Raw genomic sequence first — 12,205 nt, forward strand, 5'->3', positions numbered from 1 at the left:
GGTATATGCACAAAGCAGTGTCGTTTATGCCGAATTTCATGCGGTTTTGCTTTGTTAGTGTGTTAATTGTAGATTTTGTTGTACATTGACCCCAGATCTAACCTAATGTATTGCAGAGTGCTATCTGCACTGAAAACCTGCACAAACAGTTGACATTCTTTGGATTTTAAAATCCACACCGCAGGTCAATTTTCACACCTTGTACATGAGATTTAAAAAATCTCACCTACATAACTGGTACTGGATTACGCTGCAGATTTTCTGCAGGATAATCCGCTTGTAATACACCCCAGATGCCGTAAATGCACACAATGCATATTATGCGTGGATTTCCACGGCGGTACAGTACTAGCAAAGTTAATGAGATTTTCCAAATGTCATGTGCATGGTTTGGTTTTTTTACAAGCGGAAATTGTGGATTTTGAAATCTGCGGCATGTCTATTTTTTGTGCAGATTTTAAGTGTAGATTTCACCCTTTGCAATGCAAAAAGTAACACATGAGCATTTTAGTGCAGAAACTGAGTGAAGTGTGGGGGACACGTGAAGCATGGGGGACGCATCAATGCTGCAGCAGCCACTTGACCTGCATCAAAGTGGATGTTGATGTGGGGAGCCCCGAGATCTTCAGCGGTGGCACAAAAGAGCCAGAACCCAGCTGTGTATGCTAAGTATGACTCCCTTTGTAGTTCCAGACACTCTGGGGGTCTCCCACATAGGGCCCCTGACGTGAACTACTCGTTTTAAGTAGTTTGTGGCGGGGTAACTAGCAGTCTTTGGTGACATGCACACAGAATTGTCATGTATGTGGATTTTCCACACTGTTTTTTTGCACCAAAATCCTCCTCTTTCACACGTCTGTGATGACAACCGTCTGTGATGTCTTTTATATTCCGTGGACACTGCTAGACTAAAAATTAGTTTTCAGAGCATCCCTACCAATGGTCCGTGAAAACCACTGTTAGAACATGGATGTCGTCGGTGTTGTGTCAGTGGTTTTCATGGACTTGTTTGGTTCTCAACACAGACCAGAGTAGTGCATGTCTCTATGGTTTTCCCCCTGACCCACGGTGTAAACACACATTGAAATCAATGGGTATGTTTGCTGTCTGTGGGAAACATCTGTCATTCACTGATGTGTGAAAGAGGATTTTCTTGCAGATTTAACACAGGTCTTACCGTGTGCATTGAAAATCTGCCTAAATCAGTTGACGTACCGCTTATTTCAAAATCCATGCTGCAGGTCAATTTCCTTGTGGAAAATGTCAGACTGTGTATGTGAGATTTAGAAAATCCTCACCATGTGCCTATGTGTACCATTTGAAAGTTTTGGGTGGGAGACAGGGGCAGACTACAGCAGCAGCATTGAGCAGTTTTTTCCACTGGCAGGCCATGGCCATAGAGGGTGACCATTACATGAATGACAATGTGTCAGATGTGACCATTGACCATCAGTACTTGAGAGGAGCACTGCTGGAGTAAGTGACCATGTTTGGCCTTCTAATATGGGTGAGGGGGACTTATGGGTAGAAATAGTTAAGGTCCTCACAGCAGTGAAGAACACGGACAGCACATGTACCCATTGATTTAAATGTGTTTCTTCAACACAGGTTTTCATATTGTAACTGATTACTGTAGGCTTGGGCTACATGGCGATATGTGTCACGTGTCGCACTTGACTTACATTAATCTCAATGGAGCAAAAGTCACATCGGACTTATGACCTGCAACACGACATCCATCTTGTCTGGATTTTTGCTACTTTTGCGACAGTCATGTCATAGTGGTTGCATTGCGACACCATTGAAAACCATTAGATGTGATGTCGCCGTGAAATATTATTATTATGGGCTAAATATACAATTGCACTTTACAGTGATGGCATTTTCTTTATAAAGTGATTATATTTCATTATTATTTTAACACAGCGCTAAAATTAAAGAAGAGCAGGCCATGAAAACGTTCATTGTTGGAATTGGCGGGTAAGCGTTGTTTAGCAGAATAAGCACCCTTATATATTAGACTATACAAACGGAGAATACAAATGTGATCGCACTCTATATCCAGCATTCTGCCCTCCATGCTGGATGAGACATTGGTGTACATTTTGGCCAAAGCGTAATAAGCCACTCACCGCGTCAAGGTCACCTCTATGGAGTGGTCCCTAACACTAGTTCCCACCTGTTCATGGGCCATGACAGCCACACAAAATCCAGGGAATGCAGGTCAGCATGCACGCCAAGCACACTCTGCTTTTAACCCCGTCCGGTGCCATTACAGCTTTCATCGGATCCAGGGATGCAAGTACCAACATGCACGCTGAGCCCACCATATACTTCTCCTGGAGCCAAATGGCCACTGGTAGGTTCTATATAAGCAGACTCAGTTTTATCTGCACCTATATACAGGTTGTGCTGACTCAATTCCCAAAATATATTAGACTATATTCACCCTGACATCTTGAAGGCTGGCTCACCTTACTTTACTGAACCACTAGATCCTTCTTGAAAGCTCTATAATTTCCTCCCTATTGCAGGGAGACAAAATACATATGTAGGAAACCCAGACCAGATACATATAAAAAGCCAATACCTATGTACATACACACCAATGTTTGAGATAGGGAAAAATATACCATAGTGCCTTCATAACGAAGAAGAAAACAAAGTAGCTCTGATCTTTATGTTTTCATTGACATTCACCATTAAAGGGTATTCCATTTTAAAGGATATGCCATCACCTTATAATCAGTCATTGGTTTTCCTGCACATCGGTGCTCCCAGGAGAGCCTTAACATACTTGGATAATCCTCATACTCTGCATCTGTTTGTCACTTGTTGCCTACTTGATTCTGGGAAGTTTTTAACATATTACATATATCATTTTGTAGTGTGACAAATGGGGGGAAAACGACACTTGCCAACAATCTTCTGAAAATACTTCCCAACTGCAGTCTAATCAGCCAGGACATCTATTTCAAGGTATGGTTTACCAAAATGCTTGAGGATGTATTTTATAACCTAATATTAAAGAGTATTCTGATAAAAAATGGCTAGACTAAAGAAACTGCATCCCTCGGCAGCCCCTTCAGCTTTTCCTCTACACATTGCTACTTCCAACATGGCACCAATAAACCTTTACTTCTTTATTTTCAGGATTGGTGTGGGATCCTGATGATATGCCTATGACCTATTGTGTGAATCAAGTTTTTAGTTGAACATGTTTTTTTCAATGTCACTATATATATATATAAAAGAGCGAAATGTGCTAAATTTTTTAGCAGTCATCTCATTATTATCACAGGCAGGATTACGATGACATATGACACCTTTGTATAGATAACACAGGATACACCATTGACAATAGGTGATGTTACGTTATCTACTTCTTCTCCCTACAAATTGACCTGCACAGGTCACAGAGTATGTTTAGAGAACTTTCCCATAGACATCAATGAATATCTACTGTGCTTGTGGTCCATGTGGCTTCTGTAAAGCATAGCTCTAAATGCTACAAGATGGCTGCCCCAATAATCATTTACAGAGAATAAAATAATCACCTCCGGCACTAAACCCCGTCCCGTTTACTGTCACTTTAGAAAAGTGTCAAGAAGCTCGAAACTCACAAATTATGACAAACAATATGGCATGCAGAATATTTTTCCGACTTTCAAATGCCATTTATGTGGCGTAAAAGACTTACCGGATTTTTAGCCCTATAAGACGCATCGGCCCATAAGACGCACCTAGGTTTTTGAGGCGGAAAATAAGAAAAAAAATATTTTTAACCAAAAGGTGTGCATGACACTATTGCATGACACTATTATGGGGGATCTGTGGATGATGCACTGTTATGGGGTGGGGGATCTGTGGATGGCACTGTTATGTGGGGGATCTGTGGATGGCATTATGATGGTGGGGGGGATCTCTGGATGGCATTATGATGGTGGGGGGGATCTGTGGATGGCATTATGATGGTGGGGGGGATCTGTGGATGGCATTATGATGGTGGGGGGGATCTGTGGATGGCATTATGATGGTGGGGGGGATCTGTGGATGGCATTATGATGGTGGGGGGGATCTGTGGATGGCACTGTTATGGGGTAGTGGATCTGTGGATGACACTGCTATATGTGTCATCCACAGATCCCCCCATAACAGTCCCATCCACAGATCCTCCCCATCATAATGCCATCCACAGACCCCCCCCATCATAATGCCATCCACAGATCCCCCCCACCATCATAATGCCATCCACAGATCCCCCCCACCATCATAATGCCATCCACAGATCCTTAAGTAGGGGCTGTAGTAGGCGAGGAGAGCAGCGGGCAGTGCAGGCACTGTACTCTGGCCCGCCGCTCAGTATGTACTGTATTATACCTAGTGTTAATCATAATATCTAAACTGCGCTCCCCCTGCTCCCCATCTGTACCGTACTTACTGGTACATGTCACACTCCGTCTCCTGTGGTAAGCGCTAGCAGGCAGGCCGGGCTGCAGGCGGCCGTAACTCACTGAGGTCACGTGCCTGCTCCGCCTACTTTATGAATGAAGCAGGCGGAGCAGGCACGTGACCTCAGTGAGTTATGGCCGCCTGCAGCCCGGCCTGCCTGCTAGCTCTTACTACAGGAGACGGAGTGTGACTTGTACCAGTAAGTATGGTACAGATGGGGAGCAGGGGGAGCGCAGTTTAGATATTAGGGATGTCCCAATACCATTTTTTTAAGACCGAGTACGAGTACCGATACTTTTATTTAAGTACTCATCGATACCAATTACCGATACCAATTATGGTGTGGTAATGTTTTTACAGCAAATTCTAATTTAATTTACAAACCTTGTACAAAGAAACAGCGGCGCAGTTGCTGATAGCAATGAAAAAAATTAAAGCTGGAATTTGGTTGCTATGGACAACTGCTTTACTTTTCCTTTTGTACAAGGGTTAATAAATGGGCATATAACAGTGTTTCCCAACCAATGTGCCTCCAGCTGTTGCAAAACTACAACTCCCAGCCAAACGCTGTCTGGGCATGCTGGGAGGTGTAGTTTTGTCACTTTTGCAACAGCTGGAGGCACACTGGTTGGGAAACACTGGCATATAAGGAGGGGAATGGGCACATGAAAGGAGAGAATGGGCCAGTGTTTCCCAACCAGCGTGCCTCTAGCTGTTGCAAAAGTGACAAAACTACAACTCCCAGCATGCCCGGACAGCCTTTGGCTGTGCGGGCATGCTGGGAGTTGTAGTTTTGCAACAGCTGGAGGCACACTGGTTGGGGATCACTTATATGCCCAACCAATTGTTTGTCTGTTTTAACATGAAATGGAGAAAAATTAACTGAATTTCTCCTCCATTTCATGCACCGTACCCACCTGGCCTGCTGCAATCCTTGCCATGCAGATGCACCTGGGAGGAAGTAGCTTTAACTTCAGCCAAGTGCCAGTGTTCCGGCAAAACGGATCCGGCATTGCGGTCAGACCGCAAAAAATTTGAAAAAAAAGTAATGCCAGAGTCGGTTTTCCGGATGACACCGGAAAGGCGGATCCGGCATTTCAATGCATTTGTAAGACGGATCAGGATCCTGATCCGTCTGACAAATGCCATCAGTTGGTATACGTTTTGATGGATCTGGCAGGCAGATCCGACGCTAGCATAATGAAGGCGACTGAGTAGTCACAGACTGTACGAGTGCTCCCAGTCTGGTATATCCTTGGTGACAACCACAGCAGACAGCATCATAGCAGTCACAGGGGTTGTCAGCCACTTTCCCTGAAGTTCTCAATGACATCGACGTATTTTGATAGATTGGAGGTGAGGCCTTCTATACCAGAGATTATGGGTCTACCAGGGGGATTAGTTTTATTTTTATGAATCTTGGGTAGAGACCTCCTACATATGAACCAAAAAAGGACAAAAGGACCCCAGAACCTCACTAAGGGTGAGACCAGAGCCATTAGATCTCTACAAACCAATAACCAGATCATTATCAGGCCAGCCGACAAAGGAGGAGGACTAGTAATATTAGATATAGATGATTATCACAAAGAATCCCTAAAAATCCTTTCAGATGCAAAAACATATAAAAAATTATCAGGCAACCCCACAAACCAATACACCTCCAAACTTAATCAACTAATCTTAAAAGGCAAAAACTTGGGCGCACTCTCCAAAGACGAGACCCTTTTTGCCAATAACCAAACTTCCAGAATACCCATATTCTATTACCTACCCAAGATTCATAAAAATAAAACTAATCCCCCTGGTAGACCCATAATCTCTGGTATAGAAGGCCTCACCTCCAATCTATCAAAATACGTCGATGTCATGCTGCAGGACCAAGTGGTCAAATTACCTGCCTACTTGAAAGACACCAAACACACCTTACAAATATTAGAGGGCATCCAGTGGCAGGCAGATTTTATCTTAGGTACTCTTGATGTCACCGCCCTATATACAGTCATTGAAAAAACAAAGGGCCGTGAAGCCGTGGAACATTTTTTAAACAAAGACAGTGCTATGTCAGGTGACCAAATAAATTTTATAGGCGACTGCATCACGTTCATTTTAGACCATAACTATTTTAAATATGGACCTGACTTTTACCTCCAGACGTGGGGGACCGCGATGGGGACCAGATTCGCGCCGAGTTTCGCAAATCTTTACATGGGCAGATGGGAGGAGCTTACCATCTTTCCCCATGGCAGACTCGGTGCGGGTCTGGTCCTCTGGAAGCGATTCATCGACGACATTGTTCTTATCTGGCAGGGGGACACTATATCCCTTGACAGCTTTTTAACTAATCTAAATAAAAATGATTTTTATCTACAGTTCACTTCATCCTACGACAAAGTACAGATAAACTTTCTTGATCTGAATATATTCGTCAAAAATGGCCAACTGCACACGAAAACATACCACAAACCGACAGACACTAATGGCTTCATTCCCCTGGACAGCTGTCACTTACCCATATGGCTTAATAACATCCCCTACAGCCAATACATACGAGCACGCAGAAATTGCACTACCAATATCAATTACCAAGAAGAGGCGAATATGCTAAACACCAAATTTACAGAAAAAGGTTATAAATTAGAAAAACTAATCCCCATTATCAAAACTGTAGAAGACCTGGACCGTCACACCCTGTTAGAGGACAAAAAATCTAGGACAAAAGAGAAAGAAGTAAAAAACGACCCTGAGAACCATGATGATATTAAAATCCCCATCATCACAACATACAGTGTAGGGGCCAAAAACTTCAAAAGAATCATATATAAATATTGGGAGATTTTAAAATATGATAAAATCATTGGCAATAAGATCCCCAATAACCCCACTTTTATCTTTAAAAAAGCTCCAAACTTGGCTAATTTGGTGGCCCCATCCATCAAGAATGACACAGTAAATCCGAAAATATGTGCCAAGAAGGGCTTTTACCCCTGCAGGTTGTGCATTAATTGTAAAATCCTGAGACACCAGATGAAACCAACATTCCAAATAGATACCCCACAGGACAAATTCATAATAAAGGACTACATTACCTGCCACACCAAGGGAGTCATTTATTACATCAAGTGCCCATGTGGTAAAATGTATGTGGGGCGAACTAAAAGAGAATTAAAAGTTAGAATAAGAGAACACATCAATAACATCAACAAAAAATCAGAGAATCACCCGCTATCCCGCCACTACACAGAATTTCACCAGGGAAAATTCTCAGGATCTTGCTTTGGGGGTATAGAAAGAGTGAAGCAAGATAGGAGGGGGGGCGACTACATTAAAATTATGTCCAGGACCGAGAGCAAATGGATCTTTAGATGCAACAGTCTAGCCCCCAATGGACTAAACCAGGAAATAGAACTGTTTGCCTTTCAATAATGAACAACCACCAACAAACATATAAACAATAAAGAATATATCGTTGGTGCTCTACAGTTTTGCATAAAAACTAAAAGAAACTGCAGCCGCTGCTTCCCACTATTTTTCAGTCACGAATATTGTATTAATAATCATATAAATAAACACACAATAGACTACTAACATAATCCATGAGGAAACCAATCGCACCTAGCATGTCCACTACAGAGTAATAAATCGGCACCTACTTCACTCCATGAACAGTGTTTATCCGTTGCCATGGGAAACCAGACGAGCTATTTAACCCTCCAACGCACAATAAGCAGACTAACCCTGACGAAGGAGCCCGTCTGGCTCTGAAACGCGTAGGTCACAGTCTTTTGTCCTACGGAGGCTACCATACTCGCACCAGGTGACGTCACCGCTAGTGGTTTCCCGGGTAACGGACCAAGCTCCCTCGCGACGCGCGTGCTTCCGGCCGGGGCCGCGCTGCTGCTGACAGGAGAGCAAGAAGAACGCCGCAACTCTGAAGGATACCAGCATCCCTACAGAAAGAACAAGACGAACCGAGAAGGATCAACACAGCAGAACATCGACATAAGGAACTTCAAACAAGGTACCAAGGATAGTGGGCATACCAGCATTTACCTTTCACTTACCGCTCCATTCCCAGTGATCATACACCGCCCGCTTACTTTCAGTCACTGATCACATATCCTGACTCATTACAGTATACACTTACACTTCGACAATACCTATTTGTGCAGCGTAATCACCCGGTTATTCACATTGGCACCAAACTTAGTGCCAACTCTTTGGGACTAGTTGAATTTGATTGTGTACCAGCACTCATGTCCTATATCGCCTACGGGTGATATATCTATTCCATATACAATACATACTGAGCGGCGGGCCAGAGTACAGTGCCTGCACTGCCCGCCGCTCTCCCCGCCTACTACGGACCCTCCTCACTCCTCACTAATACATCGCAGTCTGCGATGTAAATTGCCAGCATTCGCCCCATAAGAAGCAGGGGCACTTTTCCCCCACTTTTGGTGGGGAAAAAGTGTGTCTTATGGGGCGAAAAATACGGTAACAGGTCTCCTGATGTGAGTCATGTTAGGGCAAAACCCCTACTTCTATGACCTGCTGCGGTCCAAATCAGGTAAAGGTATGAGTACTCGGAAGAAATAAATGACACAGGCTCAAGGTTGTATCAGAATGATCTCTTGACTTTATTGGGAGGATACAAATATTTTTACCCATTTTCTAGAACTCAAGCCAACACAGATATCGTCACTTACGTAAGCATTGCGTGATTAATAAAAATAATAAAAACTTTTTTTTGATGTTTGCAAATCAAGCACATTTAATTACAAAAAAACTTATCTTATCCTTGAGTTGTTCATCCTTGAGAAGTATCTAGAACCAGTTGTACTCCCAGAACATCAGGCACACATAGTTCTGAAAACTAACAAGTAATTAACTTTGTTTGTCTCAAGTACACACGGCTCAACAATTCTCCATTCTGACCTCAAATAAACCAGCAAAGTAAAATGGAATCCAGGATACAAAATGAAGGTGCAATCCCTCACAGTCTTACTGCGAGCATGCAAGATTTTCATCAAAGCCAATGGAGTGTCTGATAACATATTTTGGAAGCTTGAAAATACCCAAGTATTGTATTCATTGGTGAAATTTCAATGTCCAGAACCCCACCTCCATAAATAAAAAATATCAGTCATATTTCTTAGTTTGATTATTGACAAGGCTTCCATAAAAATGGGTCTCCAGGATTACTTCTTTGCTCGCTAGCGGAGGAGACCACTGCCATTACATGTAGCGATCTCCTCCACAGTATGGGAAGGAGTGATCGATAATACCATCGCTCGTCCCCATGCGGTCTAGTGGTTTGCTGGCAGCAGATCCTAATTAGACAGCTGTCACGAGGGTATCAAGAGCCACGTCTGACTTCGTTATACCCGGGGTCAGGAGGTCGCAGCGGGTGGCTGCGCGCTCTATATCTAAAGATCATGGTGTTTCTTAGTTATTGTTTTCTGTGTTTGCCTTGCTATCCTTTTTGTCTCTCTCAGGGATCCGTAGCTTCTCCTCCTCAGCTGTTTCTTGTCTGCCACTCCCAACCTCCTTATATTCTCCCCTCACTCTTCTCTAGTTGCCAGTTATAGAGCTTCCTGCCTGGACATCTATACTGACCCACTGGAGTTGTGAATCCTGGTTGTCGTTCCAGAGTGCTACCCTCCGGATCCCTGTTGGGCTTCTTGTTGTCTCCTGTTGTCGCCCACCTGGGATTATATGTTGAGTTTGTATTGTCTGTCCTTCCCTTGGTGTTTTCCTTTAGAGCTAGTGGTGCGGACTAGTGTTCCCACCGCCCTGTTCACTATCTAGGGCTCAGCTTAGGGAAAGCCAGGGCTTTAGGCACGTGATCGTCGTACGGGTGAGGAACCCGTCTAGGGACGTCAGGGCAGCCAGGTGCCAGCCGCTAGGTGAGTCAGGGGTCACCACCTTCCCTCTCACTTGGGCAGGGCCTTCCTTGTTCCCTCCCTCTGTGTCACGTATGTGATAGTCACGCCGACCGTGATATTATAACTGGCCATTACTTTTTGAGAAAAAAAAAATATATATTTTTTTCTTTTTGTTGTTTTTTTTTCTCTACTTAGAATCCAATATGGATCCTATTGCTGCCTTGGCAAAACAGCTTCAAGGCCTGTCTTTGGAGGTGGCAGGATTGAAGGCGTCTGTCCTCCAACAACAGCAGCAAATGCAGCAGACCGCACCCCCAGCGGTTGCTATGGGTAACCAGGTTGTTACAGAACCCAAGGTTGTTCTTCCTGACAGATTTTCTGGGGGAAGGGACAAATTTGCGACGTTCCGTGAGGCCTGCAAATTATACTTTAAGTTGCGCCCTTACTCCTCAGGTAATGAAGAACAGCGGGTTGGGATTGTCATTTCCCTGCTTCAGGGGGACCCACAATCCTGGGCGTTCTCGTTACCCCCTGGTTCCCAGGCTCTCCGGTCAGTGGAGGAATTTTTTGGGGCTTTGGGTCTCATATATGATGACCCTGACCGAGTCGCCCTGGCTGAGTCGAAGTTACGGAGACTCCTACAGGGAGATCGGTCAGCAGAGGAATATTGCTCAGAGTTCCGTAGGTGGGCTACGGATACTCAGTGGAACGACCCGGCTCTCAGGAGTCAGTTCTGCTCTGGGTTATCTGAAAGGGTTAAGGATGCACTGGCGCTGTATGAGACCCCCCTTTCCCTTGATGCTGTTATGTCCCTCTCTATCAGAATAGATAGGCGTCTTAGGGAGAGATCGAAAATTCCTGAGCAATTGGTTGCCTCTCCCAAGCAACAATTAGTCTGTACTGACTTAGATGAGCCTATGCAGCTAGGCGGAACTTCTCGTCAGGTCCGTCCTCCTGAGGTTCGCCGTAGGGGGGGGGGCTTGTTTTTTCTGTGGGGGGAAGGGTCATTTCATTAATGTCTGTCCCTCCTTTCTCAAAAACAAAAGACCGTCGGAAAACTACTAACCCCAGGCTGTGCGGAGGATGTCAGCCGGGGGGTATACGTTTCCTCCATACGAACATCTCAATTTGTGTTACCAGCGGTTATTGTTTTTGGTGTTAAGACGGAGTCTATTTCTTTTTTTCTAGACAGTGGAGCAGGGGTAAATTTGATAGATGCCCATTTTGCCCGCACTATGGGTTTGTCTCTCTGTACGCTGCAGAGACCTATTCCCGTATTCGCTATAGATTCGGCTCCTCTGTCTCAGAGAAACCTCACCCACATTGTTCATAATTTACACCTTCGGGTAGGGGACCACCATAATGAGTGTCTTTCATGTTACGTTCTGGAGGGCCTTCCCTCTCCTGTGGTATTGGGTCTTCCCTGGTTGGTAGCGCACAATCCAGTGGTGGATTGGCAGGCCAGGGAGATATTGGAGTGGAGTGAGCATTGCAGAGAGAATTGCTTAAATAACAATTGCTTAATCGCCTCCATAGCTTCCCTACCTACATTTATTTCGGACTTTGAGGACGTTTTTTCTGAAAGGGGTTGTCAGAAGCTACCACCTCATCGTCCTTATGATTGCCCGGTTAACCTGATTCCCGGTGCAAAATTACCCAAGTCCAGGTTGTATAATCTTTCGGGTCCCGAGAGACAAGCCATGAAAGATTATATCTCCGAGAGTCTGGCTAAGGGACACATCAGACCCTCTTCTTCACCCGTGGCTGCAGGGTTTTTCTTTGTTAAAAAGAAAGATGGGGGCCTGCGTCCTTGCCTAGATTTCCGTGAGCTAAACCAGATAACCATCCGAGACCCATACCCTCTT

General features: G+C 44.4%; 1 protein-coding gene across 1 annotated transcript in view; it reads left to right on the forward strand.

The window, feature by feature from the left end:
- The window catches only part of NMRK1 (nicotinamide riboside kinase 1), a 67,238-nt gene that overhangs the window by 33,865 nt on the left and 21,168 nt on the right, over positions 1 to 12,205 (forward strand). Inside the window, exons 4-5 of the mRNA XM_040417065.1 lie at positions 1,927 to 1,980; positions 2,889 to 2,979. Coding sequence (XP_040272999.1) covers positions 1,952 to 1,980; positions 2,889 to 2,979 — 120 coding nt within the window. The 5' untranslated portion in view covers positions 1,927 to 1,951. The remainder of the gene's footprint in view (positions 1 to 1,926; positions 1,981 to 2,888; positions 2,980 to 12,205) is intronic.

Source organism: Bufo bufo, chromosome 2 (assembly GCF_905171765.1).
Source record: "Bufo bufo chromosome 2, aBufBuf1.1, whole genome shotgun sequence".
NCBI lineage: Eukaryota > Metazoa > Chordata > Amphibia > Anura > Bufonidae > Bufo > Bufo bufo.